The following is a 27,729-nucleotide window of genomic DNA, read 5'->3' as shown; positions in this document are numbered from 1 at the left end:
CGCCTACACACCCCAGTGTAAACAGTTGCTTCTCTCAGCTCCCAGCTCCCTCTTGACCTTCATTATACAAATGCCAGAGGCAAGAATGCGAAACAGGATCAGAAGAGTATGAAATGGTGGCAGAGTGTCAAACGTCCCAGTGGGAGATGATGGGGGGCACCCTCTCAAGCATGACTCGGAAGGCCAACAAAGCAGGCCAGTGCACTGCAGGAAAACTCAACCGTGAGTTGAGTTCAGGGGCTCTCTATCCTGCAGGACGGAAGAAGATCAACCAGCATCATTTATATCTATTTAATTCTTCTGGTTCCTCTCCTGCCGGAGGTTGAATGTCATGGCTCCAAAACGTTGGAAGTCCAAAGTCAACCTGGTCCTCAGTCTTACCCAGGCTCCCATATATGCAGGCTGCTTCACTCTTTCCAGCACACACAGAAGAGTGCTTCCCAACCCCGAGTCCCCAGAGGTTCTTGGACTACAATTCCCAGAAACCCTGGACAGCACAGCTACTGGTGAAGACTTCTGGGAGTTGCAGTCCAAGAATACCTGGGTGACCCAAGGCTGGGAGCCCCTAACATGGAGGAACCATATACCCTGATGGACATTAAGGTGAGTCTGCTGGTTAAGTTGAAATTAGCAAAATGGTAACTAGGAATTTTGATGCCCAGGGCTTCTCTGCTCTATTGGCTCAGCTGGCAAATGTAGGAAGCAGGCCAAAGCATGGGAAGCAATATGTAGGTCTGTATGAGGGCCATAATGGTTCCACTAGGAGCCCACTAGTGATTCCCTCTCTGCAGGGAAGAGCGGCTGGAGATAGTATACGTGTTTGAGGTGAGCAGGTTTGCTACCTTCCATCAGCAACAGGCAAAATCCTTCTCTTCCAGCAGCAAGGTTCTGCACCTGCTAAATGACAGTGCCTGGATCAAAGCCCCGGTTGCCCCATCCAGGTCAACACTTGGGAGATTTAACAGGGTAGCCATTATGAGCAACCGTGCTGTGTGTGAACTTCAAAGCACCCACATCCAGAGGACATCCCTGGGCTGGGACAAATGGGTGAAGTACAGAGCCCTACTGTATCCGGAGGCAGAGCAGGGCTATTCTGGCCCATCCAGATGTGCAGGAGAGAAAGCTCTGGTACAAACAGCTTGGCGTCTTCCAGCTGTTTTGGACAACATCTCCTAAAAACCTCAGCCAGCAGGCATTCTGGAAATTATAATACAAAAACATCTGGAGAGCACCAGATTGCCTGTCTTCCATAGCAGGTCATCCTGAAGAGATTATGAAGATATACAACCACAATTGATGAAATACGGATGTTTCCTGGCATGTCATGCTTTGCTTTCTTCAATATGTAATCAGAGAGTTTTCCCTTGAAGAAATATTACATGCAATGGTAGCCAGAGAAATCCTCTTTAGTTAAATTCACACAAAAACACCATTGTAAAAAAAAGAGAGAGAGAGAGAAGTAGTAGTTAAGACAGGTTACAAAAATAAGCTACTTCTCCTTCAATTCCCACTGAAACATCAAATTAATACTTTCCATGAGATAAGAGGTGGCAGTAGCCCACATTTAAATTACTACATACAAATATAAAAATAAAAACTCTAGAGCTGCAGGGAAGAGTTAATCTAGTTACAGCAGGCTTAATAAATGAGTGGCATGGATTTTCTATTTGATAAGAAAGTGTAAAGATTGCTCGGTTTGGCTTTCAATTGGCAACAGAAAAGTCAAGGTTGAGGTGGCAGAGAAGAGAAAGTAGTGGCCCAATACAGTACAGTATTAGAATATTCAGATCTTGGAAAAGTTGCTCTTTCAACTTCAGATCCCAGAATTCCCATATCAGTGTGGCCACTGGCATGCTTGCTGCAGGATACTGGGTGCTGTGGTCCAAAAAAAAAAAGAAAAAAAAAGAATAACTTTTCCAAGCTCTTGAGAATATTCAGCATTTCCAATCTATATGAAAGGAGCTGTCCCTTGAAAAAAAAAAAGACAGGAGCACCCCTGCTTGTGCCCCCTGCTCCTCTTCCTCCTAAATCCAGTGATAACAACTCAGGAAAGTAAAGAATTCCAAGTTAAAGTGACCCTGTGCACACTGTGTTTCATAGCACCCTTGTTTTCGGATAGGGTTCTCACGGTCATAGCCCAGCCCTTTGCGAGACAAACCTCACCCTTTCCAGGGACCCTTTTTCTGGTGCCACCTCCACTTAAATCCTCAGTTATTGTTCACTTCAGAAGTGCCAGTGCAGCCCTGGGGAGGAACAGATATTCTGCTCTCCCAAAGATGACGGCTGCTTTAGCCTATCGGGTCTTTGCTTCAGCCTCAGCCATGCTGTGCTCCTTTCCCAAACAAAGCGGAGGGTGGAGGAGAAGCCCTTGTATCTTCCTTTGTAGCAATGTCAAGCAGAGTTCAGGACAACCGTGGGGAGAGGAGGAGGAAATCCATCCTGCCATCCAGTATTCAAGACAGTGGGTTTGCTGCCCTATCTGATACATTTGGTGGAGGAACACAGAGTGCTTTGGATGTCTTCAAGCTCTGTAAACATGTCTGTGGACAGTCTCATCTCTTCTAGACGCAGCGCCACAGAAGGAGCCTTCATATCAATTGACTTGACCAATCCAGTCCCTCCATATACACAGGCCCGTCTCGCTGCTGCCACAGGGTCCCCTCCCTCCGTCTATGCTCTCTTTCCAGCGGCAAATATCCATGTTGTAAAGAGGCATCAATTCCAGGATCACAGCCAAGCCAAGGCCAACCAAGTGCTGAGACTCGGCTGCTATCAGGCGCCCTGTCCTTGTCCTTATCTTCTGGCTTGAGGTGCTGAGATCTCTCGGGCCACCACGCGGTCAGACAAGTCTCTAGGGGTGAAGGGTCTCCTGGCCCAGAATACCCCATGCTAGCTGGTACAGAAGCCAAGAATACCAGTGCACGCCAGTCTCCTGGATGCTGCAGTTCCTGGCCTCGTCCTTCAGTGCAAAGAGGCCATGGGCCAGGCGGAGTGGACTGAAGGCACGATGGGCCCAGAGGTGGCTCTCAAGGACCGCGTAACAAGACGCCAGCACCCCATTGACCAGAATGGTGCCGTGCGAAGTCAAGGGGGCATACACCCCAATGCCCTGCTGCTGCCAAACCCGGACCACCCGGGCAGGATGCAACCGGGGGCTGCCCGCCTGGTATGCCAGCACTGAGTCCCCCACATGGACCCGGCTGGCAAAGACCGGGGAGAAGTCTGCTGTGCTGTTGGCCGGGTCCTGCGCGGCAAAGATGAGGTGCGAGGGCGTGAGGAGCAGCCGAGACCAGGGGGTGTCTGTCTCAATGGCCACAAAGGTGGCCTGCCGGTCCTGGTCTCGATCGAGGAACAGCAGAACCTCACTAGGCATCACCTGCCCGCTCTGGTGGTCCACACTCAGCACATAGTCGCCGCGGCGAAGCTCTGAGAGGTCTTTCGTTTCACCACTCTGCAAAGTCACCTTTGCATCCCCAGGAAAACAGCCACCAGCCCGAATAGCCATGGAGTTATCTAGGGGAGCGGAAGAGGACAGCGTTAGAAGTGCAGCCTTTTCCTCCGGGTTCCAGCCAACATGCCGATATCTTTGGCTCTGATTAAGAAGTGAAGGGCCCCAACTCCTCTGCCATGTTTTGACATCAGCCAGAGCCACAAAGGGAAGGGAAGGACAGTTTTGCCACAGGGTGCTCCTAAAGCAGCAACCCAAGGCCGAATCTTGGTGCCTGTGGGGTGGGGTGGGGATGGTCCAGATTTTGCTCTTCTGTACCCAAGGAGGAGGGGGAACCTTTCTCCTTGGCATCCCATCTTTGCTAATAACAACATGTGAGAAGAAAGAGAGCTGTGGACTAGGCAGACAGGGTACCATGGGAACCAGTATCTGGCGGCAGGGCCCAGGGCACCCCCAGATTGGGGTTGGTGGGTGCATAGAGCCGCTCCTGGGGCTCAACAAGCCCAGGAGGAAGAAAAAGATTAAATGAGGAACGAATCACCCTGCTTTAGTTCCAGAGCAACCACAACACTTCTAAGGCTTTGCCTAAGATTGCAAAGTATCTGAATTTTGTCTTCTTCAAATTTATATAATCTATGGTTTGTTTATTTATTCAAAACATGTGTACTCTGCCTTTCTCCTAAGTCTAGTTGACACTATATAGGCACTATATAAAATAAACAATATTGAAAGCCAAGAATAAATTATTGCCTTTTAAAGAAAAAATAAATAAATATCAAAACTAATAAATTAAAACAGTACTAAAAACACATTAAAAACTACCAACATTGCCCCCGCCCCCACAACAGTTCAATTTTAGAAACCCCCTCTTAGACAGCTAGTCACTCAGGGAAAGCTTGCCTGAAGAGGAAGGTCTTTGCAGCAAAGACGGGGCCAGCCAGGACTCCAGTGGGAGGGAGTTCCAGAGTGAGAATAGCAACAGGGAAGGCCCTCGCCTGTGTTCCCAACAAATGCGCCTGTCAAATTGGTGGGATCGAGAAAGATGTCTGTCCTGGTGATCTGACAGTTTCACAGAGCAGCACTGTCCAAACTAGTGGCAGAGAACTTGAGGCCCTCCAAACGTTGCTGGAGAACCAACATCATAAAGTGAAGCCAATGTGGCCACTGGCTAAGTGTGGTGGGAGTCAAAGAGTCCCTGGAGGACCCCAGGGAGGCACCCCACCTCTGATGTCACCCTTTTTCCAAACAGGCCTGGAAAGGGAGCCAAAGGATTCTGATCTTGTAGTACTTCTGCCACTGTCACCTCACCCCCACCCCACCCTTTTTCATTACGAAAACTGCAAGCTCTTCCCCTGTTTACCTGCTTTGACTGAGACGTGAATATGGGCCTTGGATTCATAGTAAACCCAGTCGAAGCCAGCCTCTACTGCCAAGCGGGCCAGCATGCCGTATTTCTCTCTGTCCCGATCGGAAGTGGTGATGTCCAGAGCCCGGCCCTCGTAATGCAGGGAGTTGGGCAAGTGGTGCCCGTCTTCATCCCAGCCCTCCGTCACTCGCAGCCTGATGCCTGGCCACATGTTCATCACCGCAATCGCCAAAGCATTCACTCTGTCCTTGCAACGCTGTAGGAAGCAAACAGTGCAAGAAGAATGAGTGTTGCAAAGATTAAGGGATGGGAATGAGAAGATGGCTCTGCATTAAAAAGATAAAGAAAGAAAAGCATGCCATGTCAGTTCAATTGCTTCTGGATCAGCCCTTGATTGGCAGGTGGTGCTAATTGTGGCCAGTAGGGCAGGAGGCTCAGGCAGAGCCAAGGATGATAATCTACTGCTACCTGCTTCTCCTCCTCTCTTCTCTTCCTTCCCCTTCACATACACACACACACTTGCATTGGACAACTGCTGGGATTGTCCTGGAGGGGCGTAACCATGTTCTCGGGAGCATTAGGGATCACCAACCAGCCTACTCGGAGGCTTCTGTGCAAGTTCTCCACTGAAAGTGGAGGCATCACCCTGACCTGCCGAGACATGTATGTAAGTGGAGGCAAATGCCTCTGGAATGTTGTTCTCTGGAATGTTCTCTGGTGTTCTCCAAAATCCCTTGTAAGGTTCCAGAAGATGTTCAAGCTTCACCTTCAGATTGATTGTCATCCTGGCTACCTCACCTTAGCTTCCTGTTCACTCAGGCTCACCAATCATAATCTGTCAACTAACCAATCATCTTCTCCTAAGCCTCCTAGACTATGCAGCAAGCCATCAAGGATACAGAGAGACATTTTCTTCCTGACTGACCACCTCTGCCCCCAATGTAGGGTTCCTTTCATGCTCATCAAAGCTTTACAGCACCCCATCATTCTGCTAAGCCAATGGCTATGCTATCTAGCTGTGTTTCCCAACCTAATGGTGTCATAAACCCCAAGAGGGTTGCAAAGTGTTTTCTGGAGAGTCACGGGTCACCTTATATATGTTGTAGCCCTTGTTAAATAGCTTTAATATTGGTCTTTCATTATGTAGGCTGCCTCTTTATATACCTTGTTATTATATTTAAATACAGGTATTGGCTTTAATGGTGCAAACCACTGTAGTATACCCATTGTTTTGAACTTTAAATACTGTCTTTCAATGATGTAAGCGGCCTTGCGTCCTTTTTAAGGAGAAAGGCGGGATACAAGCAAGCAAACAAACGTCTTCCTTGACCTTTTCAGAGCGGGATATTAAGGTTAGCATGTACGTATGAGAAACAGGCCTTTTGGGAGAGAAAGAATCCTCTGCTTTCTGAGAAGGGGTGACTTTACCCTATTAAAAATGCCTTTTTATGCAAATGTGGCGGCGTGTGTGTTGCAGGTCACTTGGCTATTCTAAAGGGGGTTGTGACTCAAAAAAGGCTGGGAACCACTGCTATGTAGCGATGCCTGCCATTACACCCCTATAAAGCAGACCTAACTCATATTGTCCTAGAAGAGGAGTAAACAAACAAACAAAAAAACAATACCAGCAATAAGAAAAGACAATGTGGGAATACTGGAGGCACTCCACAGGGCTCCTACCACCCCATCATCTTGAGTATTGGCAGTGGCCTGACATTACCTCTGCAGGGATAGTGTTATAATGTCCCAGAAGAGTGACTTCCCTCTACACACAATGCAGGCAGCAATGAAGATAATTATTGCAGCGCCTCAATCGCTAGAGCATCCAGTGGGACTCTGGATAAGAGGGTCATGAATGAACCTGCAGCCATAATATCCAGAGTTTGTCAAAACACATGCATACACACACACTTTGTTCCCTTTGGTAGCCCAAATACAGCCAGCAACAGGAAGGCAGGAACTGCAGTTTAGACCAAGGACACAAAGAAAAGTTTGAAAAAAGAATCATCCCACCCACCCCCTCCCAGCCACAACAACCAGCCTGTTCTGTTCTCCCATAACGAGATGAGCTGAGGGCCAACTTGCAAGCTGAACCTGGGTTTGGCCATGGAAGCAGACTGTGCACTAAGGACACAAATTAATGCACAACTTGAGAAATAAGTTCTCTTCATGAAAGAGGGAAAGGAATAAAGTGACTAAGGGGAGGGGGGGGACACACCTTCCAAGAACATGTTCGCAGGACATAGAGCTGTGACAGGAGCGATGACTCCTTCTGTCAGAGCTATGCAGTGTTTAGCTTCATTTTCCAACCCTTGTGGATATAAGTATGGCTTATTTTTTGTAAAAAAAGTTCTAACATTACTAAAAAAATTGGCAGCTTTATTTGATGTTTAGATGATGTTTAGAGGAACAGCAAGAACCTCGCAGGACAGAACTGGTCTTATGCTGCCATGCCTTGTAAACGGGAATCCCAGCCAGGCAGCCACACTGGGGCGCTCTTGGGCACATCCCTACTTCAGCACAGGTGCCACGGCCTAGACTGGGGAGCACTCCTGGAAGAGCAGTCTTGGAAAAGCTACAGACCGTAGAGTGGCTGTGGGTCTAGTGGTAGGTCTCCGAGAGAGCAACAGTCCTTGGGCAAAGAAATTTGACTCCCATTTATTTTCGTGGTCATAGCAACAAAGTGGTCCCTCATTCTCAGTCCGCTCTAAATGATACTGCATGAGCTTACTTTTACCATACGACATAGTACTGGATATAAAGAAAGCTTTGGCCAGCAGGTACTCATTTCCATTTCCAAACTGCTGCAAGCTCCAGATCCCATCCTTGCCAGATCCAAGAAGACCTGAGACACTCAACCTGATTCCCTCCCTGGTCACAGCCTGGTGCAAAGACCCTGGATTACATTGCAAGGTGAGGCTCTTTGGGACACCCTTCGAAACCTTCAGATCCAGGCTTTCTCTTAGCAAATGAGGGTTAAAACTCTGTTTGTTGGAAGCCAGTTGAAATGCACACAATGCCATTTAAACATTTCCCATAACATGTGTATTTAAAGACACGCTTGGCTGCACAGAGCTTTTGTAGCTAGTACTAGTGGAAATCTTAAATAAATAGAGGGAAAAGTGACCAAGCCTGTGGGAATTGCCCTCATGCGTCAAATCCTTTTGCTCCCATTTGGACTAATTTAATTAGCAAACACCACAGTGTTAGTGACCTAGCAGGAGAGAAGCAATTTGTAAGTCAAACATTAAAATATAAATGCAGGAAGTTTTCAGGAGCCCAGAAAAAGAGTACGGTACTGTGAAAGCACTGGTTTATTTTGGAAAAATATGCCAGCAAGTTTGGAAAACTCAGCAGTGGCCAGAGGATTGGAAAAGATCAGTCTTCATCCCAATCCCAAAGAAGGCTGCCTAATCTGTTTATAAAAACAATCAATAAAACAATCGTTTTCAAAACAAGAGATGGAGTGGAAATGGACTTGAACTTGGCCATTAACTATTATTCATTAACCCTTCAGGATCTGCCCACCGCCCACCTGGAGCAGTCATGTGGAAAGAACACAGGACATAGGTTACCAGCTGCCCTGAGAAAAATGCATTCCAGCTCATTACCTGGTTTTTAATTAACCTGGCCTTTAAAAAAAAAAACTTTGCAAAGACTGAAAACAAGCAGATACAAACATTATTTGATACTCTGTCAAGTAAATATTCTAGCCCCTCCCTGCAGCTTCCCCTGCCCTATGAAATGGAATCAAGAACCTGACTTACACATCACATCACATCACATGTCCCTCTGAGGCAGGTACGGCCCCAATCCGTGCTGTATGCACGAGAGCCTTGGGCCCACTCTGACCAAGGGAAGGTCTCCAGTTCAAGAGCACGGATGCCTGAGTGCTGGCAAAATGTGGTCTCTTGCAACAGGAAAACCCCTGAATCTACTATGCAAACACCGGGCTGAGTATCCATGGCTGTATATTCCAATCACCATATTTTGTTCTTATTGTTTTGGAAATCCTATCAGGCCATATCCTTCATTTATCACACAGTAAATAAAAAACCACACAAATTGCACAAAGCACATCTCTGGACCTTGCTATGCTGTTTTTGCTCAAAGTTTTGCTCAGTCCTTTCAGTTGTGAAGGATGTAGTTTGAAAGAATGTAGGCAAAGTTTGGTGGACCTCTGAAGCCACCAGGAGTTTGGCAAATCAAAGGTGAAGCCCAAGGGTCTTCCCCTATGAATCACAGAATTGGACCTAGCATGATGTGGAAAATACACACAGCTGCATAACTTAACAGAGCTTGCAAAAATCTACCTTTCCTTAATGCAGATTTTAAATTCACTGCATGAATCTAGTGCAGATTAAACACAATCCTGATTATTTTTACAGGTACAAAACATTTGAGGGCCTCTCCACATAATGCACACGAGGTGCCTACTTAAAATATCATAATTGTATATGCAAAAATATGCATGGAAGACACTCCTCAAAACATGGATTCCCAATCAACACATTTGCTAACTAAGACTGGCACAACTTCCTGTTGAACATACATTCAGAGGCACCTTTAGGTTTATCTCTACAAAACGTGTGAAGTGGACCTATGTTTTTTCCAATTTGTCATCATCATCGCAAGTTTTTACAGAATTGCGTGTTCAGAATTTCACAGTGTCTTTGGGACAAAAGGCGATGAGTGTTTGTGAAATACAGCAAGCTTGAGGGACAAAGCAATTGATTACATAGAGTCCTGCTTCAGTCTGCATTGAGATTTACCAGCATCTGGAATAACTATATAATGGGGCATAAGAAAAACATGAGAAGGAGAGAAAGAAAAGCATGGACAATACAACTCCTAGATTTTCTCATGTAGCAAATTACAGTTATTTGAAACAAGGATCAGAGCCTAGATAAAAGGCTCTATGGAAGATGATAAAAGCTGTGCCAGCTCGAAATTTTTATTTTCCTTCAAGGCAATGGATTGCTGTGACAGATGCAGCTATATCTCTCCCACCACCACAACAACCTCAAATACAAATGGATAACTCTGTCATGCAGAATAATAAATTTGCAACATTAACCTATTATAACTCTCTCATATGCACATTAACTCCAGTATCAAAGCATCTTTAATATATAATATGGTACAACTGCCTCTTCTAAAAATCCAGAAGCTGCGGATGGAGCACAGTGAAATAAAAGTGGGGGTGGCATTCACTAAAAAGGGAATATGCTGTCTTATCTATCGTGCAAGGAACATGCTAGAAGCCCAAAGAGGAATGTGAGACACTTCCCACCGGCTCCTGGGCCAGAGGACAATAGCTGTTCTCCCGGCCCAGAATTACTTAACTCGGCGAGAATTCAAACTCCTCGGGTCATAACAGCAAAATCATCAACTTTGTCACAAAGGAGTCTTTGAGCAGCTCTGCACTCCCGGGGTTGGTGTCAGCGGAGAGGGAAAAGGCCGCCGTAGGACGTGTCATAGATGGGACCTCACTGGGCTGACCGAACCTCCCCCCCCCGCTACTCCCACTGGCAATGGAGGGGGAGGGAACCCTTTGGGATCTTAGCCAGCGGAGCTTGCTGGCAAGCGAGTACAAGCAGAAGGCCTCCGAACCAAGGGGCTCGTGTGTTCCTCCTGAGTGCATAGGGGAAAGATGTATGGACCCTATTGGAAGGAATTCCAGTTAGAATGATTGTCCCGCTACCAAGGAACAGCCATGCATGTGTCTCCTCAAGGAGGAAGACTTTGAGTGTAAGCCTTTCCGCATATGAGTGTGGCTGAAGCATTTCCTCCACACCAGCAGAGATACCACTACCCATGCTAGCTGGGGGATTCTGAGAGTTTTAATCCAAAACAACAAGAATAATAGTATTTCCCCCCCCCCCCAGGTTCTAGGTCCACCATAAAGGGAATCTGCCTTTCAGGAGGTATATAAACATCAGTTTCTTTTTCTGGCAGCTCACAAAAGATCTGTGTAGAACAAGGAAAGAGGAACTCATAACCAGTGTCAGCCTTAACTGTGCAAACCTGTACACCAGACATTTTGAAGCCAAGTGCCTAAGGACACGCTTGCAGAACCATGATCAATCAGTGTGAAAACAGCAGCCGCAAGAGTCTGAAATCCATATGTTTAAATATAATGCAGTCTAAAGAAGTTAAAGTGATACTGAAGTGCCTCTTAAGTTACCCTAGTGTCTTCCGGATTTCTCAGAGGAATTTGAATCAGAAACATGTTTACTTTATTAAAAAATTGAGTGTTTTGGTAGAAATAGGATAAAATATCCCACTTCCTGTAAGTAAAAGGGATTAGAATAGCAGGGCACCAAATTCAATTCTGCAAGTATTTTAATTTGACTGCAGCTCTCGTTGGCCCTTAGCCAGTATAGGCGATAGTGAGGCAGGATGGGAGTTGTAGTCTAATCGCCTCTGAAACTTTGCCTGTTTCAAATGGGAAACTTAACACACATCCATAGGAGCCGAAGAATCACAAAATGTCTTGTTTTTAAATATAACAAGCAATTTGAAGCGACTTTGAAATAATAACAAATGCCCAAGGCTGATAAAAGCAGAGAACAGGGGAGAGATCCCACTTTTACCCCTAATTTTTTTTTAAAAAACAGAATATTAAAACATAAGAGAGGTAGCAGAAATTGTACAGGAAATCTTGTCTTGGAGTCAGTTCCCTAACCTCCAGATTTTTATTTTGCGCGCGCGCACACACACAGACAAGACGGGCATCTCTCCTCCCTCTCAAATTCTTTGTATTCCTTCTCTCAATCCCTCTTCTTGCCATCTAATTCCTAACACTATTTAGGCTTCTCTTTAAAATTCTGTAAACTGCCTTTCTCTTTCTATCAGCTGCAACCCAACATGCAAGGGTTGGAGCTGGAACCCACTGTAGTTGGTGAAGTGGAAGCCCATGGAGGCCAGAGTCAAGGGGAACTGACCGCTCCTGCTGCTTCCACCCCCCCCAGCATCCCCATTCCCACTGAGATCCACTCTGAGGGCGGGAAATCAACAGGTAGAGCCCTGACCACCTGTGCTCTAGGAAAGATATAGGCAGGAGTGGGTAACTGGACATAGCCCAAGGCTAAAACAGGGCAGCACTTCATTTGCCTGCATGGACCAGCCACCACGGAGGGTTAAGGCCGGTGTGGCATTCCAGATGGTTTTGGACCTCTGACCAATGCTGGCTGATGCAAGTTGTGGTCCACACATGAACACCTGGAGGGCCACATGTTCTCCATCCACTTATCAGAGAGAGTCAGCCACAGGACACGCCGTGGGACTTATTTCCAGGCAGATATGCATGACTTGCAGCATCAGTTCTGTATGGTTTGACACTCGTGATAGCTGGCCCAACTGACTATTTGTTTTGGGTGGGATGGGAAGGCAGGTTCAGCCATGTAAACTAAAACCAAAAAGTCAGTGGGAACTCTTATTTGGAAACCAAGCCAAGCCACAACAGCAAGGACAGTCACAGTTAAGATCCCTTTTGTTAGGTGACACTGAAGACAGACCCGTTGAAAAGAAATGACAGATACTCTTCTGCTTGTATATCCTGAGTAGAAGAATAACAATTTCACGAAGGCAAGAGAATGGCAGTGCCACCTAGGCAGCTCAGCCCAAAGAAGTCAAGGCTGCGCATTAATTCAAGGGAGTCATGCAACCCAGGACTGAAGGCACTCCGAGAAGAGACACATTCTGTAAAGTGACTGATGACCCTGGAAGGTAAGGTCAGCAGCAAAGCTGCTGGAAACACTACAAGCATAAAAAGCTCAACAGGCCAAGCCAAACCTGCATGATCTCCTGTCCCCATGACCCAGGGAAACAGTCCTCCATGAATTGATACAGTACAGAATAGCTGGAGAGCTCAGTGGTTCAGCTGCAAAGCCAGTAGTTGGGAGCCTGATTCCCCATCTGGGCCTCCTTGACAGGGGCTTGATGATCTATAGGATCGCTTCCAACCCTAAGAAGATGATTATTAGTCATCTCCTGAGCATGAACAAAATGCACCATGCAATCATCCTAAGGGATATTTGTAATGGAGTTCATGCCCACATTACCCGCCTCTCTGTCTCCATCTAGGGCAGTCTCTGGTGTTCCAGAGGAGGCAGTAAACCCTCCTGCTGTTCTCCTTTTTGTTCTCTGCACACCCCCACAGAGCTATTCAGAGTTAAAAGATCTGATGCCAACCATCACCCACCCTGCTTTCAGAAGGCATGTTATGACTCAGCAGCAGGAAACTTATCTTTCTGCCCACCAAAGGCTAAATGTCCCTGCCCCAAAAGGCGAGAGACCCTTGTCCCCACTCCCCTTCCCAGGGCTCTCTTTCCCTACCAATTCAGATATTTTAAGATGGATCCCTTAGAACGTATCAACTCTGCACTGACCTGTCCTTCCTTTGAAAGTGGCACCTCTTGCTAACCCACCGTCTGATTGCTACAGGCAAAATAGTATAGAACCAGTGGCACAGGGTAGAAAATTTCCTGAAGATGTTTCCAGTGCTTAATTTGTGTGTGTGTGTTTGTGTGTGTGTGTGTGTGTGTGTGTGTGTGTGGAAACATTTCCACTTCTGAAAGAAAAAGAGTTGCTTCATAAAATGCACTAGTAACAATGGTGAGAATCCTATAGGTGTTTGTATACAGTTGCTTAACTTGCCATCGCTAATTGCGGTTCATTGGCAAAGACGCCAAGGCACATCTTTCTTGCACAACAGCTATGGCTCTAGTCTAACACATTGACCACTGCAAGAGATATTTTAGTTAAAAATGTTTGGGTTGTTGGGATGTTAACAAGTAAAATCACACTGTATTTACAACAATGGTATTTTTTCCCAATTGAAGCATCTCCAGACAACCGACATCACTTCATAGGACGATGTCAGCAAAACACTTGTACAGGTTACAAGGAAAACATGTGGAAGTGCTTCCCAAACACACCAATGAGACAAACTCTGATTTAACATCGTGAGCTGCCTAATTTTCCCCTCCTCAGGAAAATGGTGGCCTGCAAGTGATACCAAATATCTTGTTTTCTTTTTCATAAGCTGCTTTCCCTATCATGTTTGAGAGATAGAACAGACATCTTTCAGAGCTCCTCACAGAATTTCAAAATACAAAGTTCATGCCTACATAAGCAATGTTATGGTGAATTTGGGAGTGCAGGATATATATACATATAGGAATTGTCTATATATATGGAGAGAGAGACTAAATATTCTCTCTCTCTGTGTGTATACACACACACACACTATAGACATATACATGTCTCTCTCTATATATATTGTCTATATACTGTATATATATATATATAGAGAGAGAGAGAATATATATATATTAGTAGGCTATTAAGAGCTATTACCTTTGCAAAGAGTGTGCATTTCATTATATAATTAATTATTTTTTGCAAAGTTAAAAGCTCTTAATAGCCTGCTCAAGGCTCAACCACTTCTAAATACTTTGCATTACAGGACAGCTATCTTGCACCAACATATTGTTCTCGAGAAAATCAGTTCTTCTCTCATGCGTTCCAGGGCTTACAGCTCAGCTGAGAAGGAATGGCTGGGCAGTGGTGGCTGATGATGATGCCACACTCCCTGCTATTTTGAAAGCCCAAGTGGTTCAATTCTTCAAATGCTGACTCATCAGCTATACGTACTACTGTATGAAGGCATATACTGTACAGTCTATCTTAAAACTCTATGAAGGCATATACATCTTAAAACTGCATTAGGAACTAGATAGTCCAGAATTTTTATGACAACTGTTTCGTTTTCTTAGCAATTTTGAGTTCTAATTGTTCCTACAATTATTTTTCTACAACCAGTGCCCATTGCCCTGAGACAGATGGTGAAGGATAACATTTTTGCTGAAACAGGCTGGGTTTTTAATCAACAATCATCACCTGTCTGTAGGCCTTGGATGTGATCCTCCTGCAGGGCCACATCTGCTGATACAATGGTACCAAGTCAGTCAAGATTGATTTGGGCATCCTTGAGGCCAAGAATGTCCTTCTCATCTTTGATCCTCTGTTTCGCAGATTACACAAGTGGAAAAATGTCCATAATAAGGAGGACACAAAATGCGGTGGGGTTTGAGCCTCAGGAGCTTGGGGGGGGGGGGGAGAAATATTGTTCTCTTTTTTCATCTCTCTCTCTTTGCACCAATGCAAAACCAGTTATTTTCACTCATGGAATGGGATTGGATTTTCTCACCTTCTTTCGTCTCTCAGGCATGAGCAGATGGAATACCCAACAAAACCCAAAAAGCACAAGGATTTTTGAAATTAGTATTAAGGGGGGAAATCAGCAATGAAAGAAAGAACAGGGCATACTGAACAATTAAGAAAATCTAAATCCCTACTCTCTAGTCTAGGTAATGAAAGAAACCAGGACGGAGAGACTTGTTTTGGCTAAAATGTAACTCTTTGAAGGTTACGTTTCGCTTCAATTTGGAGGCTGGCAAAATCAAGTGCCTTTCCATCCCCTGGGTCAGCGCAGTTGATCAGCCTGCCCGTTGTGATGGCCCCTGTTCTGGAAGCACGGGAAAGTTCAGGCAAAAGCTTTTAGAGAGCTGAGTAATTTCCTCCTTTTTGGCAACAATTCCCAGAATTCCCCAGTCAGCAATTACTGGGATCGTGGTCTTTAAAAAAAAAAAAGAGAGCAACATTTCAAAAAGTAACATTTCTGTTTTGGCTTAGCAACGGAGCCATGTCTGTTCTACAGGGGCTGCTTGATTTCTGGAGTCAGAGGAGCTCCGGCATGTCTGATTTTAAACAGACCATCTTTAACTTCCTTGGTGAATTTTCGATCTTTCACTGCAGAACTAAGGAATCAATCACGGGTGCCTAACGGTTTGTCTCCATGGAGTGTAACTGTGCCCCACATTTTTTTTTCTTCCTAGATACATAGATCTATTATTTATCATCCTACATATGATAGAGTTATATTACATTTCCCCATTAAAATATTCACAGCGACTCATGATCAGAGCATTCCAACACAGAAGCACATTACCATAATTAAAACTACTTGCAACAATACCATATCCTGAGAATTGGGTTTTTTTAAAAAAATTCATGCAGGCTTATATCCTATTGCTAGCTGCAATGCGGTTAGACCCATTAGGTCACTTGCTGAGTGGTGATTCAACACTCCTGTAACTCCCATTCATTCAACAGCTATATTGGGGCTACCAATAGGGTTCTGGGCAAAGGGTCTTTTTTAAAGGATGGTTCTTCATTAAAAGATAATCTTACATGATTCATGATCCTTGTCTGCAAAGCAAGTGTATTAAGAAGGGAGGAGTTCCCATCCCATGTGCTTGTAGCAGGAGAGGAAAAATCTGCACACTTCATAAAGCAATGGTGTACACAAAAACTGTTTCAGTTTAGGGAAATAGACTTCTGATCTGAAGTAACACATGTGGCATGCATTCTCTGCCCCCCTAACCATCCCCCGGGGATAACAATGAAACACTGCTGAGCTCTTACTCACATTGTGTGTCACTTCTGAGTTTTAGACACATGACATAGATGGAGGGGTAAAATCTGTCCATATTTGAGTGCCTCAAAAATATTTTCTAAAATTCTTCAAAGGGCAAATAGCTATTTATGGCATGGATGGAAGCAATGGTATTAGATCCTTCCTTCCTTCCTTCTGCACTAGAGACATGAAAGTTTTAATTAGACAAGGGCTAGAATCCCTGCAAATTCAAGGAAATGCATGCCTGCAACTCTCCAAGGGGAACAGTGCAGGGACCATTCTCTAGACCGAGCTTGCCACTAAACAAACGATCCAGACCCAGGCAGAGCCAGGCTGCATGTTGCAAAATCCCCACCCGGCTGTAGTACTGCTGTTCCTTTTCTTCAACATTTTTTTTTAAAAAGGCCAAGGTGTTAGTGCCACCTAAGGATTAAGTCAGTCAAAGATCTTGGCTAGATGGCAGTTTGACTCTGAGCTAAACAAGCAGCCTAAGAATAAACCAGCCACAAAAGCTCATGCCTATCTTCACACTGGAGCCTCTGGACAAAACGGAACCCACTCGACATTTTCTCAGGCCTTTGCAACAAGACCTTCTGGACAAAAAGAGAGAGACTAAACCTGAATCAATAACTTTGGACCCTTTGTGTGATCTTTTCGCACATCCAGCCACAGCTCCTGACACTGATGGGGGGTGGGGTGGGGAGGAAAGAGCCCGCCGGTAAAAGGCGCCGCTGAGTGAGGCTGGGGGGGGGGGGGAAACATGTATTGGGATGTGAAGGCACCTCCTTTAACCTCAGAATATTCTCTCAAGGGCGCTGGAGCTGTTTAATCAGCTGCCAAGGGAAAGGTGGCCATCCTATGCTCAGTGAGAGGTTCTTCTTCAGGAGAGGCTCCTATTCTCATTTCAGCTCTGCTGAGGTTCAGATTAGACACACACCCCCTCCGGGGAAAGGCAGGCATTCTGGAAGACAGCAGAGACCCCCTGGCCACCAGGATTCCCATTCTTGCCTACAAGCAGCACCCACCTCAGTCATCAGCCGGTCCGCCCCTGTGTTCTCTTCATCCTTAAAGATGATGTCAGGGTTGTAATTGGGCACCAAGTCCTTGAAGCGGTCCGAGCGGCGAGTTATTTTGCCCTCTGCCTTCCCGCTGGCCCCCAAGGTCTGCTCCGCAACATTGGGCACAAACTGTTTATACTGCAGGGGAGTCAGGTTCTTGCGGGCATAAGGCTTCCGCCCCACCGGGCCCCTCCCTGGGCCGCAGCCCCCTGCAGGAAGCAGCAGGGGCCAAATCACCAGGCAAAGCCCAAGCGGGCAGAGCAAGGCATGCCTGGGCCAGGCCATCTCCGCCAGGGAGCAAGGGCTGCCCAGCGGCCAGCTTGCCTAAGGGGGCAATTTTCTGCTAGTCGTCCTCGGCTGTGCTGCTGGGACTGTCCGCTGTGGTAGGCATCCTCAGGGCAAAGCTGGCCCGTGCAGATGCCCACTGGTGGTTTTGAAAAGAGCCCTCTACACCCCCACCCACCACGAGGACATGGGCCTGCCCTCCTCTACTCACGCAACCTCGCCCACTGGACCACATCTGAGATTCTGGCCGCTCCTACTGGGCGCAGGCAGTGCCCCCTCCACGTCGGTCAGGCACCTGCCAGCACCTGTCACAGGCCAGCCTGGCGCCTTCTGCCCACCCCCGGACGCCTCCCGCCCGGCCTGCCAAGAGCCACCGCGGTGCCCCGTTCGCAGCCAGGGACGAGCGGCATCCTTGGCCGCGGACTGGAGACCGACAGCCCGAGCAAGCGAAGGCGGGCAGGCGGGCGCGCCGAGGGGGCGGTGCCGTGGCCGGCGCGGGGCAACCCAGCCGGGTGGCCTGCGTTACTTACTCCGGCTGGCCGACTCCGCCTTCTAATTCCCCCCCTTCTCCCCCCCTTCCTTGACATAAAACCCTGGGCTTATATCCCAGGAACTAAAGCCCACAGGGAAGCGCGGCCCCGGAGACGGGCACGGGCGACCCACAGACTCACATGCGGACACCTCTGGGCGGAGACGCCTTCGGGCGACGGTGGAGCTCCCGGTCGCGTCCCGCGCCTTCCACCGCCGCGCGTCGCCTCCTGGCCTGACTCCGTCCCGTCTGAAGAAGCGAGCGCCGGGCACGGGTTCCCCCTTCCGCGCAACTTTCTCTCTCACGGGCGCCCTCTGCTGGAGAGGCTGGCTCAGTGGGGACGGGTCTCTCCTCCAAACCTCGCAATCCCCGTTTCAAATTTGCCGCAAGGCCGCCGGGAGCGAAAGGGCGGCGGCAGGAGCGGCGGACCGAAAGGACAACGGCAACGAAAGCGTTTTGGCCACCTAAGCTGCAGACCTGAGGGTTCGCGGGATTGGGGTGGGGAGGGGGCAGGGGAAGGAAGGGCACCATCTCCCCAGTCCTAAAACTTGGCACTCATCAAAAATGTACACAGGTGAAAACTACAGTCAGGCCAACAATCTCCAGGTATTATTAAACGCACGCCGGCAGGCCGATTGCGGCTTAAGGGTTTCCGTTCTCTTCTGGGGAGGGACACCCGGGGACTGTGCAGCTTGCCCAAGGCTACACAGGCTGACCCCTCTGAGATGCATCGCGGGGAACCTCTGGCTCTGCAGCTGGAGACCTAACTCACAGACCTATCCAGACCCCCCCCCCCCATACACACACACACACACCCCAATTATTTCTGCGGGCACAGATTAAAAATGCAATGGCAAAATGACTTGGATAAAGAAGTAATAGAAGAATGGGGTAGAATATGGGATCAGAGAATTATGAAGAACATGTCAGTAAGGATAAAAGAAAACTGCTATAAAGTAATATGGAGGTGGTATTTAATGCCGGTCAAACTGAATATAATGAATAAAAGTGTGTCAACATTATGCTGGAGCTGTAAAAAAGAAGGGGACATATTTACATATGTGGTGGTTATGCGAAAAAAGAAAGAAAGAATGGAATTTAATATTTAAATAAATATCCGAAATAACTGGATCGAACATTCAAACGTCTCCGTTAATAGCGTTATTGAATTTGATTAAGGAAGATCAACTGGTGAAAGAAAACAAGGATTTAATAGTAATAATGGTTACGGCAGCAAGGATAATATTTGCAAGGAACTGGAGAAATGATAATAAATTTAATTTGGAGGAATGGTATAGAGAATTATGGGACATGGCAATCAATGACAAACTGATATGTGATATGAAAATAAGTAAAGGCCAAATGAAAAATAATGATTTTAAGAAAATACGGAATGTATTTCTGGAACATGTATTTCGGAGAGGGAAGGGGTTTACACCGAGGGAAGAAACAATGAAATTTTGGAGTGAAAATGGATGGAATGAAGTGTAATGCTAGTCCTGAAGGTGATGGGTGCACAGGGTAATTGTATTTTATTGTATTGGTTTTTTTTTGTATTTTATATAGGTTTTTTGTGTAGTAGCTGGTTTATTTTGTATTAAGAAAAAATATTTTTAAAAAAATTCTGCAGGCACTCCTGCTCTCCGACATACCGTGTATGTGTGTGAATAACCCTATCAGTGCGTATTTAAGGCTACACAGACTCAGGGTGTTCCTTGCAACACAGCCTGCAGTCGGCCTATGTCTCTCTCATCTACCCCGTGTCTCCCTGTTACCCACCAATCCCTCCTCCCTAATGACATGAAGTTGAGAGAAGCAGACCTCAGTAAGGGAAGAAAAGCACCGAGGGGACTGCCCTGAAGGCCGGTTTATTGGTACCTTTCCTGTCTGCTCACCTTTGCTTGCTCTGTTCCCAGATAAAGGAGAATAAATGGAGGCAGAAGCGGCCAGGAGCCCATGTTGGCAGGCTCTTCCAGGGCAGCCACCATCTTTGTGGAGAATCTTTTTCCTTGCTGAGCAGGTCTGATCCTTACCTTATCCGGCTGAGGAAACCAGCCCTGCTTCTCTGGACCTGGTGTGGTATGGTGCTGGCAGTACTTTGCCTACACATAAAAGGCACAACTCCAAATAGGCCAGAGCAAACAAGGAAAAGGAAAGGAAACACAGCCACAAGTCCGGAAAAAGAGGGAAAACAAGTTAGCCCCTATCTTTCAAGTTAATGATGGGGGCATAGCAGGCGAGGGCCATGGATGGGGCAAGGTGCAGCTAGGCAGGTACACCCGTGGTTCTGAATTTGTCATAACTGTGGGCACAAGAATGGCTGCGGCCGCTCTTCCCTCAGTAAAGCCTAGCTAAATGGGCTCCAATTAAGGCGAGGAGGGGGAGCCACCTGTCCACGGCAACTGCTGCCATACATCCCTTGGCAGGAAATAATACAATGTACCACCACTTCCACAGTTCCATTGGCACTGGATGCCTCGGGAGGGAAAAGAGGAGGCCATGTGGCAGGAGCCCCCCAGCCTGTACTGTGCAGGGGTGGAACCCAACCGGCAGTCATGACAGAGCTGTATTCCCTTCTAATATCGAGGCCATGCCAAGGAGGGGAACATGCTTTGTTCCATAGGCTTGGCCTCAGGATGATTATTACTGAGATACAAGAAAGATTACCATACCCTGCATGTATCTGTGTCATTTATTTATATGCTAACCAACAGGCAAATACCCTTGGGGCAATTGAAAAATGTTGAAATATTTAAAATATGAAAAATACAGGCTTCTGTTTAAATTTAGCTGCTGCATGTTTCTGTTTTTTCCTGCTTTCCTGTCAGGAATAAGCATATTGCAAAGGAGGAAGGTAGGATTCTGGCAACATGCAGAACGCTCTGTTATTCTTTGTACTGAATCACTCCCTCACACATATCCCTCCAAATTAGAATACACACACACACAGATATCATGTCAGGGCTGCAATCCACTTTAGTTTGGAGAGGCAACCTGCCGGAGAAATGACAGGTTACCCATCTGTAATTATAGTTCTTTGAGCGGACCTCTGTGATTCTCACCCTGGGTGATTTGCGCCTGCGCGGAACCTCATTGGAAGATTCTAGAGCTTCTGTGGTAGCAATAAACACATTAGAATATGCCCCTCCCCACCCATATAAGTACCTTGGTGCCAAGCGTCCCCTTTCAGTTGTGTCAACTCCCACTTAATAGTAAGCAAACAATGGTGTGACAGAGGGGAGGGGCATATTCTGATGTGGGATGTGTGAATCACAGTGGTCCACTTGAAGAACTACAATTACAGGTGGGTAACCTGTCATTCTTCTTTGTGGCCTCTGTGAATCACACCCTGGGTGACTGTCTTACCTGGAGGCAGGGTGTCACGCCAAGGGAGAGGCTAGAACAGCACGTCCAAATGCTGCATCAGACTTTTGCCAGAGGTTGAGTCTATAATGATGGATAAACGTGGACGGCTGTGCCCAAGTAGCAGAGGCGCAGACGTCAGGAAAAGGTACGCCACGGAGAAAGACTGTAGAGGCTGCCACTGCCTTGGTGGAGTGAGGGTGAACCACTCTAGTTGGGCTGGTTGTCGAGCAAGTTGAATGCTAGAGGCGACCCATCTGGAGATAGATTGGGAAGTCACCTGATGGCATTTTGTAGGTAGCTGATGGCTTATGAAGAGACGAGATAAATGTCTAAAAGGTAGGGTACATTGGAGATAAAAAGCAAGAGCTCTTCTGACATCTAACGTATGGAGTATTTTTTTTTCTTGGTTTGAAGGTGGTGATGGGAAAAATGAAGGCAGGACAATTGGCTGGGAAAGATGAAACTGAGACACAATTTTGGGGAGGAAGGAAATGTCCATGAATAACTTCACCTTATCAGGAAAAAATTGTAGAAAATGGTAGTCATAGAGTAAAGCTGCCAATTCACTAGCTCATCGAGCTGAGGTGACGGCTACGAGAAAAGCTGTTTTAAAGGTGAGAAGTCTTAAGTCAGTTGTAGCTAATGGCTCAAAAGGAGCTTTGGTAAGCTGCTTCAAAACAAGAGTTAGTGACCACTGTTGAGAGGGAGGTCGAGTATTGGGGTAGATATGAGAGAGACCTTTCAGAAAATGTTTGTTGTTGGATGTCTGAAGAAGTTTGCTGCTGGAGAATTTGGAGGTTGGTATGATATTATTACAGAAAGGTAGACTCTCAAAGATGAGATGGAGAGGCCCTTGGATTTGAGATGTAGGAGGAAGCAGAGAACAGTGGAAAGTGATGGATTGATGGAGGATGATGAGGAAGATTTGGTAAAGGATTGAAAGTTCTTCCATTTGTACAGGTAGGCTTTCCTTGTGGATGGTTTTTTGGCATGATGAAGAACATTAATTAACGAGGGAGAATCCTCCATGCTGCCAGGTGCAGAACAGGTAAGTCCAGGTGTAGGACTTGGGAGTTGTTTTGTGTGAGAAGGTGTGACAGGTGAGGGAGATGGTGGATGTCTGATGAGAGACTGCGGAGAAATGGGAAGCAAGTCTGTCTCGGCCACCAAGGGGCTATAACGATGGCATTGTTTTTGTCTTGTTGTAGACGGACAACTTTGTGGAGGAGAGGGAATGGCAGAAAAAGGTAGGTAGGAGTCTTGGGCCAAAGGCCAACAAATGCATCTCAAATGTGGTGGGCGATCCAAGGGCATTGAATATGGAACGACGTCGAGCCGTTCAGGATGGGAATCCTCAGGCGATAGAATAACTGAAGGATTGCTGGAAGGAATGGAAGGTTGTTGACTGGGAGGAGAGGATGTTAGTTGGTTGACTCTATCATCCCATTCTGGAGACTGAGAACAGGATTGATGATATGGAGATCCAAACGAAATTGATTCAGAGAGTTGTGGTTGTGGTGGGACTGTTTAGTTTGTTTAGGATGAACAGGCTCCAGAGCTGGAGCAACTTTAGTCGGTCTCTGACGTTTAGAGGTTGTTTTCTAAGTCGAGGACTTTGGTATGGAGGGTTTCGATTTGTGTGTCTTCGAGGTCTTAAGACGATGCAGATAGAAAATTGGAATTAGTTGGTGTAGCCGATGGATGTTGTTTTGATGACTCAGTAATGCCTTTTTCCATTGCTTTGGTTTGGGAAGTGACCCTACAGGGAGGTTGGGACATTTGAACTGGTTGTAAGGATTGTTCCCAAAGTTGGAGTTTTAGCCTCCAGAGGCGAGATCGAAGAACTCTACGCTTAAAATTTTTGCAGTGGGTACAAGGAGGAAGTTTGATGTTCTCCCAAGCAGAAAAGGCACTTAGTGTGTCTGTTGGAAAGTGGGATCTTATTGTCACAGACAACGCAGTGCTTAAACAGGCCCAAAGGGGCCATGAATAGAGAAAATAAGTGAGGAGAAAAACCGATAATTTGGGTGTGTGTGTGTGTGCTATGGCCAGAGGCCAAGCAAGGGAAATGAAAGATCTCTGATAAAGAGTTTGATCTAATACTTTAAAATAAAAAGATTGATAACAGGAAAGAATCAAGAATAGGCTCTTTCTCTTTTACTCACAAAAGCAGAATTTGAAGCTCTCAATGCAGCGGTTGAAAGAAACTGAAAGGGGACACTGGGCGCCAAGGTACTTATATGGGTGGGGAGGGCCATATTCTAATGTGTTTATTGCTACCGCAGAAGCTCTAGACTCTTCCGATGAGGCTCCGTGCAGGCGCGAATCCCCCAAGGTGTGATTCACAGAGGCCACCAAGAACAACTTACCTTTTAAACTGAAGACTGTGTGTGTTCTGTGCTCTAAACTGATTTATAGTGACTTTAACAGGGCTTTCAAGGTGAGATATTTAAGAAGTGGTGTTACCAGTTCAGTCCCCCAGTGAGTTTCCATGGCCAAGTGGGGATTCGAACCCTGTTCCTCAGAGTCCCAGTCTATCACTCTATCTACTACAGCTACACCACACTGGGAATTCTCAACTGAATGCTAAAAGTCAGTAAATACATTTCCCCTTCCAAGGAGCCAGTTTTGCTGGAAAATGGCTAGGTCTCCAAATATTGGAATATTTAACATAAACAAAATATAGAGGTTCCCACCTATCTCCATTATAAACCCACACAGAAGGAAATCCTCAAGTTATACCATGTGGGTCAGCCGTTGCGGCTCAGAGCTCTTCTCACCCCAACTGGTCTGTGACAAGACTAAAAGAACCAGAACGCTCGTCTGTGTTACAAACACTTCTCCACAGGAAAGAATGAATGAAGAGGCAGGTGGACAGGCTTCTAATGGCCCTAAAGATTATTTTCAAGACCACTGTATGTAAATACACACCAGAGTTACTCCTCCAGATAGACATGGCTAGTCTTGTTTCATGTTTAAATCTGCCGACAGAACACGATCCTTCTTTTCCCAGCCTCCCACACCACAGGCAACACAACCAGAGAGAGGAAGGAGTTAAAAATTCCAGGCAATTTATTGATTCCAGGCAATTTATTGGCTAGAAGTCCTATGAACGGTATACAGTACTAAGACCAGACATTTATTACATGAAGCACACACAAAAAGGCAGGCGTTACACATTGGTTGGTCCTCTTTGTGATGAGCCTTTATAATGCCCTCTGTTTCTACAGAATATCCACCCACCCAGAGACCTCCTACTATCCGCATACATATGGGGCCTTCACTGAGGAAGCAGGACCTTCTTGAACTTCAACCACGAGGTTTATGGAGACTAGAAATAGTTTTTGGAACCCAACTCTCAAATCACACAGCATCACGAAAAAAAAACCCCAAACAATTAATTTCTCCAGGTTCTGCTTACTATACCTCTCAATATGGAACAGACCCCATTGTCTAGGTTACTTCTCCCTCCCTGGCCACATGCAATCATAGAGCTATTCTTGCAGCCGAGTATCTCTAGAGGTGGACAAGTCCGTCCTCCGCTGGAAGTGGTTGGACGCAGCTCTCTTTGGTGCTACACGCCAAGGCTGGTGGTTAGGGATGAAGTCTGATCATCACTGCAAGGAGTAAAGGGTTGTCTACCTTTTACGAAGACAGTGTGTACGAAGGGGCAAGAGAGGCAGATCATGTGTGAAGTTCACTTCTATAAGGAATCTTCTCCCACCACAAAGCTACAGGTCTTATAGGAAAGCACAAGAAGGGTATCCACATTCCAGAGGGCCACACTTGACCCCCATCCCTCAGAAAGCCTTGGCATTTGCTACTCTTCGATGTTGCAAGAATGAAGGGAGGGCAGTGGTGGCAAGTTCTCTGCCCCACCGCTGCTCCCCATCTTAGTTGCCATTGGCGGAGGGGAAGGGAGAGAAAGCTTAAGGGTAGAAATAACGAGGTGTATCTTCTTTACTAGGTTGACCTTTGCTGTAGAACAAAGACACACACATTGCAGGGTACATTTTAAGCACAGACATAGGTAACTAAAAAAAAAAAAAGACATGCACACACACACACACACACACAAACATGGCTGTTGCATGGAAAGCTGCAGCCCAACAGCATCACGTTTTTATTGCACTTGAGTAAAGTATGTAAACATGGAACAAAGTTCAGGCTGCTCCCCGGATACGTTGCAACTGGCTCAGAACGCAAATCTGACTGGCCGTTGAGACAAGAGGCCTAAGTGGGCATGAGGTTTAAGACAAATGTAAACATGAGGGGGAGCAGCAGTATCCTCTGTCAGGACCAGGGACACCAGGCACTTTCCCCAAATGCCTCTACTTGCTCTTTGCACCCTACAAGTCCCAGGGACTAACTCACCCCAGAGCCTCTCTCTCATATAGTCTGTGGCTCTTCTCCCACCACCTAGTCTTGCTACCGGGGTATGGTGGCGTCCGCTGAAATAGCACAGTGGTCCCTCCGCTGACACGAGAGACAGTCTCAGGAGGCCTTTTGCCCACTTGGGAGCCTCCTGCTGCCACCTCTTCCTCCCCAGGCACCTGGGACATAGGGAAAGGGGCTCGGCCTTTTGCCCCCTTGAACTTTACTTCTCCATCTTCCTGTTTTGATCCAAAGTGAGGTCAGAGCAAGGGATGTTCCCTGCTCTCATCTTCTGCTGCAACCTGACAGTTCAGACGAGAAGCATAGCCAAGATGTCCAAGTCAGGGAGTCCCCCTCCAGGGAGGCGACAGGAAAGGTTGCTTTGCCACGTTCAATCCGGGCAACCCGGTGCTGATTCTAACTTAGCTTGCTGGAATGGTGAGACCGTGTCACTGGCAGAGGCAGCTTGTGGAGACCTGAGGAGGGCAGGAGGAAGGAAGGAAGGAAGGAAGAAACAAGAGGAAAGAAATACTAAGATATGGAAGCAGAATGTCCACTCAAACAAGAGGAAGCTCAAGCCAACACTCTTTTAAAACTGCAGTTTTATTATTTGTTGCAAATATGTTCCGAGTCGGTTGCTCAAGAGTGACTGCTAAGCACAGTGAACAAAAATGAAACCCCCAGCAAAGCATGTGAACAAGCATAGCTAGAGAGAAAATGAATGTGGAAATCCCTTTAGGACAGGATGGGAGAGGTGCAGCCCTGGAATCAAATGGGCTCCCCCAAGTGATGAGGCGGCCCACCAGACCTGCCCAGCCCCCTCTTGTTCCATCAGGGAAATCAGGGCTGCTCCTGGAAGCCTCCAAGCCTGACCATTCATTCACCTTTTAAGTAGGCCCATAACCCTCCATCCTTCCGCTACTTAATACCTCCAAATGTCCAGTTCTTCAAAACAAGACTTCTACAGCCACATCAACTTCTCTATTCTAGTTTCAGCAATCAGTGTGGCCCTTGGAGGAAGAAAATGGGCCCCCAAACCCACTTGCCTGACATGAAGGATGCCTGATGATTAAGTAGGAGGGTTGTTGTTTTTTGCCTAGGCAGTAAAATGGTGGAAGGATCATAAAAGTATTACAAGCTTTGCACCCCCAGGATCAAAGGCCCAGTACATACAGGCATCCCCAAAAGAAGGGGCTATGATAACAACCCTTTTCTTTTCCTCCCCACTTCTGCCCAGGAGTCTAGCCTTCACTGCTATTCCCTAGGAGCTCAGGAAGTTCTTTTTCAAAGTAATTCATGCTGCAACTTTATGATAAAGCCCCCAATAGCCATGTTGCCTAATAATGTTGTGTTTTTCAAGAGAACAACACACTCATTGGTTTCTACCTCTTTTATTTTGGGGGTGGGATCTATCATAGGAAGGAAAAATAGCTTGCAATGTGGCACAGAAAAACACACACAGCTCAAAACGCCCCAAGGATGTATTTTAAAACCTCTACCAAAGAACAAGAGAAAGGAGTAAATAAATACAATGGTACCCCGCTAGACGATTACCTCGCAAAATGGTTAATTCGCTAGATGAGTTTTTGCAATCGCTATAGCGCTTCACAAAATGATGTTTCCTATGGGTGATTTTCGCTGGATGATGTTTCAGACCGTGCTTTGCAAGACTTTTTTTTTCTCGGGACCGATTTTCGCAAGACGACGATTTTGACAGCTGAGTCTGCGACTCGCAAAACAGGTGTTTTCGGGACTTTTTTTGCAAGACAACAATTTTTACAGCTGATCTGCCCTTCACAAAACGGTTTCTCTATGGGC

At 46.5% G+C, this 27,729-nt stretch overlaps 2 protein-coding genes across 2 annotated transcripts in view; both read right to left on the bottom strand.

Annotated features, from left to right (window-relative positions):
* Positions 1 to 1,390: 1,390 nt before the first annotated feature.
* DHH (desert hedgehog signaling molecule) lies at positions 1,391 to 18,205 on the bottom strand. The gene is made up of 3 exons (XM_020783057.3): positions 17,325 to 18,205; positions 4,809 to 5,070; positions 1,391 to 3,513 (listed from the first exon to the last, which is right to left on the bottom strand). Exons 1-3 carry the CDS (start codon positions 17,640 to 17,642, stop codon positions 2,852 to 2,854), a joined length of 1,242 nt encoding a protein of 413 aa, XP_020638716.3. The 5' UTR covers positions 17,643 to 18,205; the 3' UTR covers positions 1,391 to 2,851.
* Positions 18,206 to 24,591: 6,386 nt separating this feature from the next.
* The window catches only part of LMBR1L (limb development membrane protein 1 like), a 37,184-nt gene continuing 34,046 nt past the window's right edge, over positions 24,592 to 27,729 (bottom strand). Inside the window, exon 17 of the mRNA XM_020783076.3 lies at positions 24,592 to 26,387. Coding sequence (XP_020638735.2) covers positions 26,329 to 26,387 — 59 coding nt within the window. The 3' untranslated portion in view covers positions 24,592 to 26,328. The remainder of the gene's footprint in view (positions 26,388 to 27,729) is intronic.

Source organism: Pogona vitticeps, chromosome 2, assembly GCF_051106095.1.
Source record: "Pogona vitticeps strain Pit_001003342236 chromosome 2, PviZW2.1, whole genome shotgun sequence".
NCBI classification, from domain to species: Eukaryota; Metazoa; Chordata; class Lepidosauria; order Squamata; family Agamidae; genus Pogona; species Pogona vitticeps.
This window is presented reverse-complemented; position numbering and strand designations above follow the sequence as displayed.

Bases quoted from the DNA above. Each gene is read 5' to 3' on its own strand.
- DHH (XM_020783057.3), bottom strand. From the start codon at position 17,642: ATGGCCTGGCCCAGGCATGCCTTGCTCTGCCCGCTTGGGCTTTGCCTG. The intron at 5,071-17,324 runs GTGGGTGCTGCT...TGCTTCCTACAG, and splicing joins CGGACCGGCTGATGACTGAG to CGTTGCAAGGACAGAGTGAA. The intron at 3,514-4,808 runs GTAAACAGGGGA...CCGCTCCCCTAG, and splicing joins TCACGTCTCAGTCAAAGCAG to ATAACTCCATGGCTATTCGG.